Source organism: Pteronotus mesoamericanus, unplaced genomic scaffold, assembly GCF_021234165.1.
Source record: "Pteronotus mesoamericanus isolate MK-2021 breed Mesoamerican mustached bat unplaced genomic scaffold, CSHL_Meso_final contig_78, whole genome shotgun sequence".
Lineage (NCBI taxonomy): Eukaryota > Metazoa > Chordata > Mammalia > Chiroptera > Mormoopidae > Pteronotus > Pteronotus mesoamericanus.
In genome coordinates, this window is record NW_026555258.1 from 11,564,105 (window position 1) to 11,583,120 (window position 19,016).

At 38.7% G+C, this 19,016-nt stretch overlaps 2 protein-coding genes across 2 annotated transcripts; one reads left to right on the plus strand and one right to left on the minus strand.

Moving 5' to 3' along the window:
- The first annotated feature begins 51 nt into the window (after nt 1-51).
- On the plus strand, nt 52-14,139 carry PSMD5 (proteasome 26S subunit, non-ATPase 5). The gene is made up of 10 exons (XM_054584468.1): nt 52-264; nt 1,385-1,529; nt 2,515-2,628; nt 3,068-3,196; nt 4,936-5,045; nt 6,590-6,732; nt 7,523-7,714; nt 9,351-9,460; nt 9,874-10,014; nt 13,505-14,139. Exons 1-10 carry the CDS (start codon nt 89-91, stop codon nt 13,760-13,762), a joined length of 1,518 nt encoding a protein of 505 aa, XP_054440443.1. The 5' UTR covers nt 52-88; the 3' UTR covers nt 13,763-14,139.
- Nucleotides 14,140-16,963: 2,824 nt separating this feature from the next.
- B3GALT9 (beta-1,3-galactosyltransferase 9) lies at nt 16,964-18,064 on the minus strand. Its single transcript, XM_054584469.1, has one exon. The coding sequence runs from the start codon at nt 17,936-17,938 to the stop codon at nt 16,964-16,966; it is 975 nt and encodes a 324-aa protein (XP_054440444.1). The 5' UTR covers nt 17,939-18,064.
- Nucleotides 18,065-19,016: the final 952 nt, after the last annotated feature.

The following is a 19,016-nucleotide window of genomic DNA, read 5'->3' on the forward strand; positions in this document are numbered from 1 at the left end:
AGGCTGCCTCCGTCAGATCTCGCGAGACCTAGAGAGGCACGCCGGGAGCCGGCCGGGCGGCGGGGCAAACCCCGAGCTGGAGCGGGGGATGATGGCGGCCCAGGTGCTGGCACTGTTGGGGGAGGTGTCGCGGCTGGAGGCGCCGCTGGAGGAGCTGCGCGAGCTTCAGTCGGTGCTGCAGGCCGTGCCGCTGAGCGAGCTGCGCGAGCACGCGGCGGAACTGCACCTTGGCCCACTTTTCTCCCTGCTCAATGAGAACCAACGGTGAGAGGACCCTGCAGCTTGAGCGGGTGGCGGGGGCGAGGAGCGTCGCCCCCAAGTACGCAGACGGGTGTGGAGGGGTTGAAGGGACGACTTTTCCCAGTCGCAAATGAAGGTTAAAAAAAAAAAAAAAAGAAGCTGCTGTTTCAGAGAGGGAAGGACCCTAGGTTGAGAGGCAAAAGACGGGGTTCGAGTCCAGCCTCTGAGCTGCGCCCCTGGCCGTCTCCTGGCCTCACTGGCTTCTTCCTTGAAATAGGAATTGAGGGGGAGAACAAGGCTGCCCACCTACAGGGAGGACGCCACATTCGCTTGTACGAGTGCTTGACTTTTTTTCTCCTCTGAGGAAGGGGTGGTGCTACCGTGGCAATGTGGCAAGATTCACCAATATTTTAGATTCCTGTACCATTTGAGGCAGTAATTCCTGTTATGGAAATTAACATGCAGGTATACTCGCTCTCAAAATGAATATACAGGAATATTCTAACAGAAGGTGACATAAAAAAAACTAGAAACAACCTAAATGTCCATTAAAAAGGGATTCTAAATAAGTTTTGACACATTACCATGTAACACTCTGTCGCTATGAGAAAAGGTGAGACAGATCTGTTTACGTGAATATAGATCTCTGTGTTGCATGAAAGAATTACGCCCTTTAACTGGAACACTTTTCTTCTCTTAGTAACTTCCACTTTTTCTTAAAATTTGGCTCAGGGGTACTCTGCACCCTATCTTCCACAGCTTCCAGCTCTAACGTAGCATTTGTCCACCTGGGTTATAGTCACCTATTTTTCTGCGTCTTCCATTAGACTGAGTTCCTTGAGGTTATAGAATGTATCTTACCCTTCTTTATAGCCCTAGCACATAGGTGCTTAGTAAATGTTAAATAAATACTTAAAGTAGAAGCCGGTGGGGTTTTTTGATATTTCCAAGTTAAATTTTGGTTTGTTTTTATTTTTTAATTTAATCTTTATTGTAGTTTTTTCGATTACCCTGTAGTCTGCTTAGAAGCTGGTGTTTGGAACAGTCTATGTGGAGATCATCATCGAGCCAGGTGTCAGATTTTACTAGGTTCCTTTCCGCCTAGCAGGACATGAACTAATGTGGTCTTTCATGTCTCCTTTAGGGAACAGACTACTTTGTGTGTATCCATTCTGGAGAGATTGCTCCAAGCTGTAGAGCCAATTCACTTGGCCCGGAACCTCAGGGTTGACCTGCAGAAGGGACTGACCCACCCCAATGACTCTGTAAAAATACTCACTCTATCCCAGGTATGGAATTTTGCTAGCACATAATAAGGGAACCAGCACTTGCTGACTACCTGCCCTGGTGAGGCTCTGTGCCGAGAGATGAAGAAATCATGATCTCTCTCTCTCTGTCCCTAGGGAGTGTCTAGTCTACTGTAGTGTACGTAACTAAGACCAGGGGAATACAAGCTAAAGTAAGAAGTTCTAAGTATCATCAGCATCGTTCATTCATCAAATACTGAGTTACTTTTACATGCCAGATAGTGTGCCATAATGCTGTTAGAGCTACGAAGATAAATAAAGCCTATGTCTTTCCTTAAAGGAGTCCTTAGTCTAGAGAAAAAGATTGCCATATTAAGTCTTATTATAGTGGCGTGAATGAAGTTCTGTTAAAAGGACCCTAAACCAACAAAGACAGTAACTCTTATCACCCTGGTAATCAAACATGTTACTATTTGAGTGAAGAACTGCTGCTGAGAATGTTAGGAGCTGAACAGCTAGTTTATCTAGTAGGTATCCAACTACTTTTTTTCCCTTTCTCCTCTAAGGTGTTCATTCAACAAATTGGGGAAAGTATCGAATAATCATTTACGTGCCAGACACTGTAGTATGTGCTTTGTCTATTTAGTCTCATTTAATCTTCATTACTATCCTGCACTTAGGTGTGGTATTCCCATTTTACAGACAAGAAATTAGGCTCAGAGAAGTTATTTACTTTGCCCAGGGTTTCAGTGTAGCTAAAAATGGATAACTAGGATATTTATTGTTTTTACTCACTGAGGTTCTCAACTCTTTACCCATTTTTTTTTCCGTTTTCTTTCAAAAATTTGACTATGCAATATGTGTGTTTGGCTCTAATGAATTGGGATCATTAGGAATTTTTAATGACTTGTCTTATGGTTGTAGACAGTGACTCTTAAAATAACTGCACACTCAGGTAACTTGACTATCATGTGTTTACCTGTTACCCTGAAGTGGAAGAGTATTTCTGATTGTTTTTTTCTTTCAGGTTGGAAGAATTGTTGAAAATTCTGATGCTGTTACTGAGATTCTAAGTAATCCTGAATTACTGAAACAAATTGTTTATTGTATTGGTGGAGAGAATCTATCTGTAGCTAAAGCGGTGAGTCAGCTAGAACCATCAGCTCAAACGTGCAGTGATATTAGTGTTCTAAGAGACAAAGAAGGCTCTGTGGATTGAGAGTTGAAGGTTTAGAAGGGATGATTTGTATAATTGACCTTGCAGCTTTATATATATGTTATCAAATAAATAAATGGTGTCAAGTAAGTGCTAGTAAACCCCTATTTTCTAGAACACACATGTCTAAATTACCTGTCATAGAGTGTACATTGGGTTACTTGCTAAGAAACAAAACTTATGTAATTATTTTCTATTAAGAATACCATGTATCTTTTCCAATTGTAAATAGTAATGGCTAAAATATAGTGAATGCTCATTGTATAAGGTGCATTCCATGCATTAATTATCACATCAATCTTACGAAGTAGATATTAATATTTTGTATTTTTATGGCTTAAGAGATATTTTCTTTCTTCATAAGGCCATTAAATCCCTGTCAAGAATATCACTGACCCAAGCTGGACTGGAGGCTTTATTTGAAAGCAATCTGCTGGATGACTTGAAAACTGTAATGAAAACAAATGATATTGTTCGATATAGGGTCTATGAGGTAAGAAAGTACACTTTCTGATGCCTGTAATTCAGAATGCAGTAAGAATTATTTTGGAAGGCGATATGGCTCATTTGACATGTATTTATTGAGTGTATAGTCTGTGTTAGGCCCTATACTGGGCATTGGGGATATAGGGATGAATTCCCCACCTAGTGTATGAGACAAGCATATAAAATTATGTATACTGCAGCCCTTGCTGGGTGGCTCAGTTGGTTGGAACATCGTTCTGTACACTGAAAGGTTGCAGGTTTGGTTCCTGGTCAGGGCATATATCTAGGTTGTGAACTTGATCCCTGGTCAGGGAGCATACAGGAGGCAACTGATCGATCTCTCTCTCTCTCTCTCTCTCTCACTCTCTCTCCTCCCTTTCCTCTCTTTCTAAAAAAAGAAAAAATAAGCAGATCCACATGTTGTGGGGGAGAGTGTGTGTGTGTGTGTGTGTGTACTGCTTTATTAAGTACTATTATAGAGGAGATACCATTGAAACTAGACTTTGAAAAGCTTAGTTGTAGTAGCAGTAAGAAGAAATGGCTTTTGTTTGCACCATCTTTGTCCTGAGCACTGTGCTAGATCCTCACATGTATTGTTTTTAATTCTCATAGTAAACCCTATTCATCATTATCATTAACCTCACCATTGATAGAGTAATTGACCCAAGGCCACACAGTTAATAGGCTGTGTATTTAAAACAAATCCTCTACAGTGTAATTTCCCCTTCAAAACACTTTATTACTTTCTATGCCTTGATAGCAAGCTATCCTGATTTTTCCTTCTGCTTCTCTCACTGTTTCTTCTAAGGCTCCTAGCTGGTTATCCTCTACTGAATTATTAATTGTGAGGTTTGTGAAGGCAAAGTCCCGAGCCCTCTTCTCCCAGTAATCTGTATTCATTCCTAGGCAATTTTATTCATCCTGTGATTTCCGATCTCGCCTATAGTGGCGATGACTCTTAGATGTTAACCTCTAACCCAGACCTTCATGTCCAACTGCTTACTCACTTTCTCCCTGTTGGACATATTATAGGCCCCTCACACCATGTTGAAACTAAACTCTGGGTAAAAAACAGCAACAACAAACTGGTGCTGTGTCATAGTCCATGTGGTTGGGTATCAGACCTCGAGCTCATTCTCTATGAGGCCTTGTCCTCTAGGCCACATACCCATTCAGTCATTACGTTTTGTCAGTTTTTCTTAAACCCTTGCATTTCTCTTCGTTGGTACAGCCACCAGCACCCTAGCCCAAGCTGCCAGTATCTCTCACCTGGGCTACCGTATTTGCATCCAAACTGGTCTCTTACCCATTTTTGTTACGACTAGTCTGTCTTCACATGCAGTCAGAAAGATCTTTTAAAAATCCAAATCTGGTTCTGTCATTTCTCTGCTCAAGATCCTTTAGTGTTCTCTGTCTCCCACTAAGCCCTCAGGACATACTTGATGAATGATGAGTAAGTGAACTTACAGAATGCATGAATGAATGAATGATTTTTGCAATCTGTTTGTTGTTTCTGATTCAGGTGTTTGTACCTTGATTAGTTCTTTAGTAAAAAGTGCAGATATACTGGGGTATATAAGTAATTTCTTACATGTTCAGTGGAATTTTCCTACTTGTGAAGACAAATAATAGGTTTTTAAAAATTCATTTATATAAAGTGCCTAATTCTGCATTTAACTTAAAATGAGATTTAACAACTTTGGCATGGTTTTTATCTTTTCTGCTTTTTCTGTTCTTTTCTTTCAGCTAATTGTGGAGATTTCATCTGTGTCACCAGAATCTTTAAACTACTGTACCACCAGTGGATTGGTGACCCAGCTCCTCAGAGAACTGACCGGTGAGGATGTGCTGGTCAGGTATGTTGACTGAGAGAGTTCTTAGAGTGAAATATCACCCTTTGGAGGGCCAGGAAACAATCTTGGGACTTAGGCTCTGTAGTGGAGCTTGTGCCCAGGCTGCAGTCTCGTAACAGATATATGCCCTGAAGAAGAGGCCTTTAGAAAATTTCTCAGGTGGTATTGTGACAGCCTACTGGAACCTAGCAAAGCCTGGTATGACAACATGGCTACTTTTGAATGGCTCTGTTCCCTGTCCTTAGGCATACATGCCTGCTCTAAAAGTTGTAGTCTCATGATAACTGCCGTTTTGTATTACTTAATATACTAATCATACACATTTTTTGGTGGTGTCAAATAATAGTACTATAGTATGATAGAAAAACTTGGACTTTGGAAAATGAGTAAGATTTGGGTCGCATGCATTTTTATTTATTAGCTGTTTGATCTTTGACAAATTATAATCACCATTTTGCACCTCAAGTTTCCTCAGCTAAATAGATCAATGACGAATTTATAAAGGAGGTAATATGAGGATTAAGTGCATTTACCATAGAGACCAGTACAATGGCTGACATAGGTCATGAAGGAACTGTTAATTTCAGTCTTTTCACTCCCAACCCTCTATCTACTAAGTCCCCTCAATATTTGTCAAATGTTTCTTTGTTGATATTCCACAGTTTACTAATACCTCCTCACTGTTGAACACTTGGTGTGCTTCAAGTATTTTGCTGTTATAATTGCACTATAGTTATCTTTGTGTGCACAGGATTTTGCTTTCTATCTCTTAAATGACTTTCTGATCATCGTTCCATGTTCTTTAAATGTGATTGAAATTATTGAACTCCTATGCATAAGTCAGTTACCAGTTACACGGATTCATAGCATTCCAGATAAGGAAATTGTTTTGTTAGCTTTTTTAGCTATGTATCAGATTTTGTGACATAAGGGAAAACCCTACAAATAGTCACATAAAATACCTTGGGAGAATTTGATCATGGTTAGATATTGTATGATACCAAAGAATTATTGTTAAATTTTTAATATGTGGTAAAGACATTATAATTATATGAGAAAATAGTCATGTTTTTTAGAGATATATTCAAAAGTATGCAGGGGTAAATGTTAAGATGACTAGAATTTACTTCAAGATAATTCAGCAAAAAATAGAGAAAAAGGAGATGAAATAAGTAAAGCAAAACCTAGATAACTATACAGTCAGGATTATGGGTACCCGGGGGCTTACTGTTCTGTTCTCTTTACTTTTGTATATGTTTGACATTTCAAAATAAAATACAAGTTTAAAAAATAAAATCTCGTAGGAAGTAGCTATGTTATAGTAGAAACAATAAGTGGGACTTAAGTTAGAAAGTCAAGATTTAAGTCTAAACTCTACCTTGTATTAAAAATATGACTCTAAACAAGTCACTGCCCTTTTTCATCCTGTACCCTCGTCTGAAAAGTAGAGCCAGGATTACCAATTTGGTGGGAAGAGTTAAAAAGATAACCTACGTGAAAACAATTTCTAAACCATGCCATTCATGTGCAAAATCTTGACATTTCAGAGCCACCTGTGTAGAAATGGTGACATCACTGGCATATACTCATCATGGACGGCAGTACCTTGCTCAAGAAGGAGTAATTGATCAGATTTCTAATATAATTGTTGGGGCAGATTCTGACCCTTTCTCTAGCTTCTACTTGCCAGGTAAGAAATGTTGATGCTTGTGGAAACAATGGTGCATGTTTTGTTTTCTGAGTCATCTCTGTTGGGCAGGGGCAGGGGGCGCTGGAGGGCACAGATTATCTTCTTCAGAGCTTATTCCCTTGAGATGACACCCAACCCACAGGCCCTTAATGAGGTCGAATCTGTTGCTCTGGGGGCCATGCGCTGTTGATTCTGATTTTCTGGAAGTTCTGCTGTTTACAGCATTACGATGGTTTCCTTTGCACCTCTACTAAAAGAAACATAAATAAAAATACTAGTAATGGTATTTACAGTGTATTCACAGATTCGTCAAATCTCTGAGTTGTAATCTTTAGCTAATACAGGAACTACTCCAGCCATTCTGTTCAAGGACATGGTTGGCTAGTTTTTCTCGGGAACTTCCAGAAATTGGAGATTTATTCCTTCATGAGGTAGCCTAGATTACTTCATTGATGAAAATCTGTTTTAAAATTTCTTCCTCATAATGACTCCAAACTTAACCTTTCTGTGATACCTATCCACTGGTCCTTCTTTGTTCTCCCTCTTGCATGTGACAGCGCTTCAGTATTTGGGCCCAGCTCCATGGGCCCCCTAGGGTTCCTATTCTCTCAGCACCGCACATTTCAGGACCTTTAGAATTTCCTTACAGTCTGATTTCCAGCCAATACAGGACCATAACCTTTCTTCTCTTTCTGGCCTGTAGTTTATTACTGTCCCTATGAAAACATAGGACCCACAGTGTATGCTGTCTTCTTCCCTCGTTAAAATATATTTTTGTAAATATCTTTAGGATTTGTGAAGTTTTTTGGAAACCTGGCTATCATGGATAGTCCTCAGCAGATCTGTGAGCGTTATCCTGTTTTTGTGGAAAAAGTCTTTGAAATGACAGAAAGTCAGGACCCCACCATGATTGGCGTAGCAGTAGACACAATTGGAATCCTGGGATCCAATGTTGAAGGAAAACAGGTTTTGCAGAAGACAGGTTGGTACGACTTGTTACAAGTTCATTGGCTGGTACATTGATTGCATTGTAGAAGCTGCTTGTACATATGGCAGTCTTTTTACCATGACCTTGGTAAAGAATGATCTCTAAGAAGTCTCATTAGTGAATTTTTTTTAAAACTTGGCTGGACCAAACACCCTTTCCCCCCTACGTCTTCCTTAAATAGTACTCATGGTAGAGAGATGATGGGCTGGAGTCAGAAAGACCTGCGTTCGTGTCCCAGTTCTAACATTGATGTGGCTTTTTGAATTTCATTTTACTCCACTACTCTAGGCCTTATTTTCCTTATTTTAAAAAAGGGTATAACAACTACTTCTCAAGGTTGTCATGAACATTTAATGAGAAAATAAATTTTTATATTTGTAATATCAAGGAAGGAAAAAAATTGTTGTAAGATGATATGTTATGAATGATACTTTTATAGAACATCCATGAGTATCTTGAAAGCACTATGAATTTCACACAAACAAATAATATGAAGCACTGTTAAAACCTTTGTGCACTATATGTTCAAAATTAATGTGCTGCTGAGTAACAACTAATATCCTTGTTATACGTACTTTTCTAATGACATAGAATCCTGCAATCCTTCAAAGAACATACATTGTCATTCTCATTTTATAGATAAGGTAGCTGAAACTCAGAGAAGTTAAGGAAATTTTCTAAGATCATACAGACTGTGGGGCAGCTGCTATTCAAATCCAAGTCCTTTGATTCCAAATCATCTACACATATATGCTATATTGCATATAAATGTGTCTTGTAGCTGTCTCTCTTGGTCTCTGACTACATGTTTATTTTTATGTTGGTTTAGGTTGGTAGGGGTCATAGTGTATGAAAGCAAAGCATATTTAAAAAAATCTCATTATTCACATATCACCCATTAAGCTGGCTATTTTAAAAAAACAAACAAAATAACAGCTGTTGACAAGGATGTGAGAAATTTTATGTTATTTGTATTTTACCCTTGTGCATATCTGGTGGGAATGTCAAATGGTATGGCCACTGTGGAAGACAGTATGGTGGTTCCTCAAAAAATTAAACATAGACTTACCATATGATCCTGCAATTCCACTTCTAGGGATATACCCAAAAGAATTGAAAACTAACTCCAATAGATACTTGTACGTCTGTGTCCCTTAATAGCTATTCTTAACAATAGCCAAAAAGGGTAGAAATAACCCAGGTGTTCATTGATGGATGAAAGGATAAACAAAATGTGGTATATACATGCAATGGAATGTTATTCAGCCTTAAAATTGAATGAAATTCTCATACATGCTACAACATGGAGAAACCTTGAAGACATGCTAAGTGAAATAAGCAGGCACAAAAAGATAAATACTGTATAATTCCACTTATATGAGGTACCTAAAATAGTCAGATAGAGACAGGAAGTACAAGGGGGTAAGGGGGGTGGGGAGTTGCTGTTTAATGAGTATGACTTTTGGTTTGAAATGACAAGAAAGTTCTAGAGACGGATGGTGGTGATGGTTGCACAACGATATGAATGCACTTAATGCCTCTGAGCTGTGTGCTTAAAAATGGTTAAAATGGTAAATTTTATGTTACTTGTATTTTACAACAATAAAAGCAGTCTCTTTATCCTTCAAAGGAACTCGATTTGAACGCTTACTCACGAGAATAGGATATCAAGCAAAGAATGCCTCAACAGAGCTCAGACTTAGGTGTTTGGATGCAATTTCATCTCTTCTTTATTTACCGGTAAGTAGACTAGGAAATTAATGAAGGATAATGGGATATATTTGGGAGAATAAATCTGTATGAGTTAACATAATACTGGTTAACTTAAATGTTGAAAAATAACAAAATAAATAAAATAAATGTTGGCCAAATAAATGCCATCTTTCTTACTCTTAGTAAAAGAGGGTAACCCTCTTTATATGACTGGTGACATTTTTAAAGTTAAAGTGGAATCATAGAGTACTGGAGCTGGAGCAGACCCTAGAGATACTTAATCAACCTCATCCAAAAAAAACTGGGGAAATCTGGGCTAGGTTTGCGGAGAAGTGTCCAGACTTGGCAGTGATCACACAACACGTTAATGACACGGTGCCATCAGAGCCCTGGTTTGCTGACTTCCAAACGTCTTGAGATTTTTCTTTTCTGTCCTATAGCCTGAGCAGCAGACCGATGACCTCCTGAGGATGACAGAATCCTGGTTTTCTTCCTTAGCTCGGGACCCACTGGAGCTCTTTCGTGGCATGAGTAATCAACCCTTTCCTGAGCTGCACTGTGCTGCCTTAAAAGTGTTCACGGTAGGCATCCTCCTCCTTTCCGCAGGTCCTCCTGGGACTCTGCCACTCCGCACCTGGGGACTTCCAGTGAGCCAGGCCCTCTGCCCTGCCCCAGGAATACACTAGTGCATAGTCCTTTCTGGCCTCTTATTCCTATAGACTAATGAGGGTGAGAGCTGTGTCATGGTATTAGATGCTCTGGCAGAGCACAGGGTGCTGTGGGATGACAATTAATTCCTGATTCCTTATCTGCCACCAAGCAAGCCCATACTGACCTAGGCTGGTCGTCTTCCTGAGCCTTATCTGCGGCCATTCCCCTTCTGGCACTTAATGCTCTAGTGATCCCAAACTGCTTGCTTCATATCTCTGGGCCTTTGTTTGCCCTTTGCTTTCAACACTGTTCCCTGACTTTGCTTGTTAACATCTTTCTTATTCTTCTAGGAGTAGCTCAGGTATCTTCAGTGAGATTTACCCAAACCTACAAGGTTGACTTAAGAAATGTTGACTCTCATACTTTTTTTTTTTTTTTAGGATTGTATTTTTTGCCCTGGCTGGTGTGGCTCAGTGGATTGAGTGCTGGCCTGTGAACCAAAGGGTCACCAGTTCAATTCCTAATCTAGGGCATGTGCCTGGGTTGCAGGCCAGGTCGTTGTTGGGGGTGGAGGGGGGGTGTGAGTGTCAAGCACACATTGATGTTTCTCTCCCTCTCTTTTTCCCTTCCTTCCCTTCCCTTTAAAAATAAATAAGTAAAATCTTTGCTAGCACTTAGTATCCTGGATATGTTAAGTTTTAGCATTCAGTGGGTGTGCCGCAGAATCTCATTGTTTTTTAAAGATTTTATTTATTTATTTTTAGAGAGAGGGGAAGGGAGAGAGAAAGAAAAGGAGAGAGAAACATTGATGTGTGATAGACAGAAATACATTGATCAGTTGTTTCTCTCATGTCTGCAACTGGAGACCCAGCCTGCAACCCAGGCATGTGCCCTGACTGGGAATCAAACCAGCGACCTTTAGGTTCACAAGGTGGCACTCAATCCACTGATCCACATCAGCCAGGACTTACGCTTTGCATTTATTCATTCATTCAGCAAATATTGGTTGAGTTTCTTTTTTTGTTTGTTTTGTTATTGCTAGGTGCTAGGGATACAAGAGTAAACAAATACACAAAAGTCTTCCTTTCATGTAACTCACTGTCTATTTAGGGACCCAGACAGTAAATATAATTGTACAGTTAATTATATAATTATAGTTGTGGTAAGGATTATACTTCTGTGTTCTATTTATTATATTATGTTGAAAATGTTTATTTACTAAACTGTTAAACAGAGTTTGTTGAGAATTGTGTACCTGATTTATCTTTGCAGCCCCAGCACTTACCATGGTACCTAGGCTCATGGAAATATAATTATCACTTTAGTGATCTTAATAATGGGATATAAGCAGCATGTTTTCTTACAGAGGCAGGGAGAAAGAAGAGTGGAGATGATAAGGAAGGGAAGACTCCCTGCAGGATGTGAAATGAGGGGGGACCCAAAAAATACTGGAATTATATTCTGGAGGGTGGGTCACTTGTACAGGCTTTCCCTGCAGGGTGAGTGTTCTAGGCACCCATCTGTATCAGTGCACCAGCTGACATTGTCGTGAGAGGCTACTTTTGGCTCCAGTGAATTTTTTTTGAAGACTCTTTCAAAGCATTTGTTCATTTCATGATGGGTGATTTACAAGCACACCTGCCCACATGACAGTCAGTGTTGAACAGTTTTTAACCAAAAATGGCAGGATCCCTGTGCCCCACCCTCCCTATTCACCCCATCTTGCCCGGAGCAACTTTTGTTTTTTTGTTTCCCCTGGATGAAAAAGTCCTCCAAGGGAGACATTTTGTCGGTTTGGATGAGGTGAAACAAAAATAGCAGAAGCACTAAAAGGCATCAAAATAGATGAGCTCAAAACTGTTTTGAGCAGTAGAAAAAAGTCTCAATATGTGTATTGCATCAGATGGAGAGTACTTTGAAGGTGACTGAAGTTTAAACGTGTACAATAATATACGCACAATTTTTAATGAATAAATTTGGGGGGTTTTTGGGGGTCCCCACCTTGTACGTGATCCGGGTCTTAAAAGACACAATATTCCCGTCAACTTTAAGAACACTGTCTGTAGACTATTTCACTCCTGCCAAAAGTCGCTGTAGAGGTCATTTTGGCTTCTGTCATGGTATTTTCATTATTACCTTATTTTCTTCTCACTCTTCTACCTTATGCTCTACTTTTTTATTGTTGTGACAGCTGTTTTTATTTCAGCCCACCCTTCATCCTCTACTATTGTTAACTAGGCTGATATTTCTCAAACTTTTAAGATCTTGTTAAAATGTAGATTCTGATTCTGTGATTCTGGGATGGAGCCTGAGATCCTGAATTTCAAACAAGCTCCTACATGATACTTCTGCTGCTGCTGGTCTGCAGAACACCTTTGGAGAGAAAGGCACCAAGCTATAAACTTGATTGTTCCTTGTTCTTCTTTAAAACATAGCAGTGAGGTTTTTAAAAACATTCTAAAAGTTGCTTTCCCATTATTTTAAAAATTGGAAAAGATTGAGTAGACATTTTTAAAATCATTTAAATCATGTAAATGACATTTTTAAAGTCATACCTGTTCGGTGTATTTCCTATTAGTAATAGTGTTAATATTGATTGATTGATTGAAATATTTCAAACATACGGTCATACTTTGTTCCCCTGCCTAATCTGACTCCCTTTCCTACTTCTCTGAATGTAGTCACTGTCATGAGTTCAGTATTTACAAACCCACAAATCATTTTATACTTTTACTATATATGTATATATCTTTACACAAATTAACAGTATTTTACATATTCTTAAACTTTATAAATGGTATCGTGCTGTTTCTGTCATTCTGCAATTTGCTTTTTCTCTTCAATGTTAAAGTTTTTAGGATTTATCTGTACTAAAGAGGCAATTATAAAGTCATTAGTATTTCACAATATATCATTCTCCTGTAAATGAAGATTTAGATAGTATCTATTACAAACGATGCTACAGTGAACGTTCTTGAAAATACCATCTGATGCACATGTGTAAGAATTTTTTTAGAAGTCTTTTCTGCTCTAGTTTTTGTCTTTATTTTTCCACTTTTATGATTATGCCATGTATATAATTTGAATCTATTTTTTTCACATAACAGACTTACCTGTTTTTTAATAAATATTCTTAATGTTTAATTTTTTATTACTAAATACCATAATTTACCAGTGCCCCACTATTAGACATCTATATTGTAACTGTCACACTATTATGAACTTCTTTGTATACAAAGGTTTTTTCTAACATTTAGATTATTTTCTTAAAGTAGATTCCCAGGAGGGAATTTACTTAGGCATAAAGTTAACATTTTTAAGGTTCGTGTTGCCAGATTTATTTCTAAGGATTGTTCTGTCCCACTAACAAACTTAACTTAAGGCTCAGAGCAATTGTATTCTTTCTGCCTTCCATTTCAGGCCATTGCAAACCAACCCTGGGCTCAGAAACTTATGTTTAACAGTCCTGGTTTTGTAGAGTATGTGATGGACCGGTCCGTGGAGCATGACAAAGCTTCAAAGGATGCCAAATACGAACTGGTGAAAGCACTAGCCAATTCTAAGACAGTTGCAGAAATCTTTGGGAACCCAAATTATTTGAGGCTCAGAACTTATCTGAGTGAAGGTCCATACTACGTGAAACCTGTCTCCACAACAGCAGTGGAAGGAGCTGAATGATTTCTTCCAGACTCTAGACCATTTTTGGACCAAAATTTCTCCTAAGACATTTGACTTCCTCTGTATTTTATAAAACAAAGACTTCTTCTCCCCCAGAGTTATCATGGACATTTGCCGTGTTCCTACGTTGAAATACAGTGTGAAACCAAGAGAGCACGCAAACTTGGGCATAATTGAAAGAGATTTTTTTTTCACATTCATTTGACTGCTTTACTGTTTGCAAGAAGATGGAAGTTTTGTTCTCCCAGAAAATTTTCGTGGATTTACTATCTTATTTTTAAATCTGCTTCATCTAAAATGGAACTAAATTGTTTCTCTTCATGATTTTTTTTTTGTCCTTTTCCTGCTTCTGATTCCATTTACAGAGTCTTGGATGTAAGTATTCTTTGAAAAACGAGTAATTTTGGATCTTAAAATTATGTTCCCTAAGAATAAATACTTTTGATAAGGTCTCTTTTGAATTTTTTTGTTACTATATTTCCTTTGGAAAATAGCAAACCTTTCTAAAATGGTTCTAGTATTCTTTGATGCTTTTTGCTATTTATCAAGGAATTTTACTTTGTTGTGGTTTTGGGGGAGGAGGAAAGATAACATGCTAACCCAGAAAGGTCCCCAAACTGTCTTTATTTATTGGTGGGTCATCATCGTTGAGGGTTTTGCTTTTAATTTTTCAAATCCGTCAAGTCAGTATTGAGTTGACCAGAGAGAGGGAACGGCCTTCTAATGACCAGGGTCAGAACAGAGGGGATGCCGCGTATAAACCAGGATGCCAGACCATGGGTTAACAAAAGATGCCCTTTGTTTTCGATGTCAAAAATTGTATCAGCCTGTTTTCCAGTGCCCTGCTCTCTAAAGACACCAACCCCCAATCCAGACCTTTCTGCATGAGAATGCTGTCAGAGTATGACAGTTCAGAATCTAGAGAAAGATTTCTTTTAAGCCATGGTTACATTAATAAGCCATCCCTACTTTGTAACAAAACAGCTCTTGGTTGCCTGGAATTCTCTAGTCCCCAGACTGAGCGTCTCTTTTCTGCCATCTCTGGTAGCCCTAAGTCTACTTTTTCCATGTTTCCATAACTAATTAGGCTACAGCCAGCTTTTCCTGGCCTGGAAGAAACATTCTATCTCTTAAAGGTGACTTTTGTTTAATCTCATTCATGAGGTTGATTTTATTTATATAATGTCAGAGTTCAGAGGATTACCTCTCCTATGTATGGTCTACATACTCTGATTTTGTGCCTATAACTTTCTTAAAGATTAAATAAAATTTTCAAATGCTTTCATTTTGCATTTAATAAATATTATTTACTGGAAGCAGAGGTACAGGTATGAAAACAAGAGAACACATTTGGAGAACTACAAGTAATTCAATATGACCAAAGCCTACGGAAAAATTGCAAAATTCTTTATCGTTACTATTAAGAGTAGTTTCCATTTCCTAGCATTTACTTTACATTAGGCACTTGGTGTGTGTTTTCTCATTTTGTCCTTATAATAGCCTTACAGGTTAAGTATCATTTTGCAGACAGAGACACTAAGCCTACATACCTTGTACAAGTCACACAGCCTAGAGTCAGAATGTTAACCTGGCTTTCTGAGGATTAGTCAGAGGTGTTCCCCTTTTGTTACTTGGTTATCTTTTGAAGGTACATATGTCGGGCATTGTTCTAAAAGCTTTTCGTGTAGTAACTCATGTTGCTATCCTCCCACTCGCAGGAGGTAGGTTCTGTTATTACCCTGTTCACACTGGAGAACCAGCAGAGTTAAAGAATTTGCACAAGGTCACACAGCAAATGGGTGGAGTTGTAATATGAGTTGTAAGCTGTTTAACTCAGAAAGTATGTTCTTAAATTCTGTCTCTTCCCTTTATTGAGTACATATTATGGGCCAGATCCACTGCTAACCACTTGCCATATGTCATTTAGTCCATAATCCCTACAAGGTTGATTTTGTACATAGATTGAAGTCCAGGACAGTTTAGCAATATACCCAAAAATGCAATCTAATAAGTGTCATGGCAGGGATTTTCAAAATAAATTCCTTTGGGGACACCTTAAATCCCAAGACCCCAGGATGGGAACTATTGATTTAGTGTCTAGGTAATACAGGAGGAATCAGGAACTGTGTATTGTGGGTTGAATTGCATCCCCCAAAAAGATATATTGAAATCCTAATCCCTGGTACCTATGAATGTGACCTTACTTTAAGATAAGTCAACTAATTTGCTTGAATGTTAATGTAATCAAGTTAAGATGAGGTCTTTAGGATGGGCCCTAACCCAATGACTGGTGTCCTTAGAAGAAGAGGGAAATTTGGACACGGAGACACAGCAGCACGGAGGAAAAACTATATGAAGTCACAGACACACAGGAGAAGGCCATGGGAAGAAGGAGGCAGAAATTAAGATCATACGTCTATAAGCCAAGGATTGCTGGCAACCACCAAAAGCTAGAAGAGACAAGGGAGGATTTTCCTCTAGGCTTCAGAGAGCATGTACCAGGTGACGCCTTGATTTTGGAATTCTAGACTCTAGAACTTAAATAAGTTCCTGTTGTTTCACATCACCCTGTTTGTGGTAACTTTGTTACAACATCCCTAGGAAACTAATACAGAGTGTATATGTAACATGAAATGGAAATTTGTTGCATCCCATCTGTAAAGCACTGCCTAATTAGTACATAATGAAAATCATTTCACAAGAAGTTACTCTAATGAGGTTTAAGTTAATACATACTAGGTAGCTGAAACTTTTAAGGTGAATGTAATCTACCACCCAGGTTACTAAAATGTTTCCTGTTTGCAGACAAGGTGAACAGTTTTAAACTTCCTTACTTAGTGTTTTCTTTCATTCTGAGCATTCTCAAAAGTTAGTCACCACTGCTATCACTGAGTCATGACCATTCTATAGAATGTGATTTAAAAAAATTCACTAGTTGTAAAGAGAAACAAGACTTTGGGTTGTAATTAAGTTTAATGTTCTAACTTTTCTGGATGAGAGATTTTATTTTGTAGAGAATCATGCTACGCTAACTTAAATTCTTTAAAATGAGATTTCAGTATGTACTATATCAGGGCACTAAAAACAATTTGCAACTTTCTGAGTACAATTAAAACTATATTAACCACAAAGGAGAAATGTTTTCTTTTTATAACAAAGTAGGCGGTAATTTAAAAAGAACACACCTATAAGAAAAACATCCTAATCACCAAAATACATGGCATTGTTTTTTATGGTACCAAGATGAAAACCTTTAAAGCTGTCAAGGTATGTCAGAAGTTTGCAGGAAATGAGTCCAGAGTAAGTCTCAAATAGTGTACATTCTTTCCCATCATTAACTTCCTTCCATGCCAAGAGCATTTCGGCATCTGTAGTTTCTGAAGACGTGAAGATGAATTTATAGCAACATCTGTTGTACCTGATGTGTCTTTTCCCAGAAAACCTTGAACTGTGGATGGGTATAAGGCCAACAGACTTGGCACAAATTCCTACAAACACATCAGCAGGCACCATAACGGGTACTTCTTTGAAAACCACATACATCATCCGAGCCACATCTTGGGACATAATGAAGGCCTCACCGCTGCAGTAATCTGGGTAGTACTTTTCTGGGTACTTACTAAGAGGGACAAATTCCTGGGCAGTAGGGTCTCTGTTGGGCATATCCTGATGGATAACTCTCCCTACATAGATATCTTCAAGGTGTTCTTTCAGATTGAGAAGATAATCTACCAAGTTTGGCAGATTGACAAACATCTCATCATCAACCTTGAGAATGAACAGGGCATTAGGGCAGAAAGTCACAGCCCATTGTGTCATTGTGATGATCTTCAGGGTTTGGTTCTCAGCACTGTCCAGAAAGATTCCTTCGATTATATCATTATTCTTACGGGACTCTTTGTCTATCTCTTGTTGGGTAGTTACCAAATTAGGCATTCCCAAAGCAAACAGTGTGAGAATGGGGTGCCCTTGGACGCTGGTCACATTACCCCAGGTCTTCCTGATGAGGTCCCGTCTTGTCTGATTTCCTGGGCTACTGAAGATAAGAGAGAGCAAAAATATGTTCTTCCCTTTACACACCTCCGATTGGCTCAAGATATAATATTTAGAAAGATTACTTCTTAGGGGCTCCATGTTCAATTTTCTTGCTTTATCCTTAATTTCAAGAACTTTCATGTCTACATAAGGCAAAGCATGCAGAAAGTATTCTTCTACAAAATCAGCCCCAAAAAGCAAGGCATGAAATAGGATAACATTAAACAGAACAAAACACCACTGGTGAGTCCGAAGTCTGCAGAATGTCACCTGTGTGAGAAAAGAACACATGTTCATTCAACCTTCATCTCCACTTCTGTTTTTGCCCCATTGAACACTATATGTACCTCTTGCACTCTTAGTGCTTAGCGGGTGGGTACACTATTTTGAGTGTTTACTATTTCTTTTTGTTAATGTCTCTCCAACTAGACGGTGGCCCTCTGGAGAGCAAGTATCATGCCTCTGTCTTCTTCAGTGCTGCTGAGTTCAGTGTTTGGCACAAAGCGGAAACTGAATAAAATGTTAGCTGGTTGTTTTCTTACCTGTTTGGATGAAAGCTTGGATACTATATATTAGGCTCTGTGTTAAACACGGAGGAAGCGAACAGGAATCTGACTTAGACATATGCGTATAAAGTAACAAGTGGCATCATTGTTCTAAAAGCCTATAGGAAAATACATGATATTCTTCCTGGAATTGAAGCACTTGGATCAGTTTCTTCTCTAATTACAAAGGTCAAAGGCTATTTTTCAATGATGTAGTTGCTTTTGTTGGCCACTGCACAGTAGCTACTATCAAATATTTACTTTCTTCCAGTATGACTTTTCAACTTAATCTAACACTGAATTCTGATATTGTCTATTTCCACAACATCCCTTAATTCATCTGACATGTTTGTCAACGTGGGCAGACTACTGCCTGCTATCTGCTTAGTACCCCTTCAGAGATCTAGGACAGACTTGTGTCAGACTTCCACCACTTCATCAAAGTACTGGGAACTTTGATCAAAGGAGATGGGAACTTTCCATCTAAAAGAGCATATGTGGTATTGTAATATAACAGCCTTGGAGCATTAAAAGAATTAAGTCTCTGTTAATTGGGCTTTCATCAACAAAGCCTTCCATAATAATAGTTACCTCTTACTGAGTACTTGTCATGGGCCAGGTACTGTGCTCAGCACTTTACATGCCTTAATCAGTTAGCCATGGTAATATCTCTT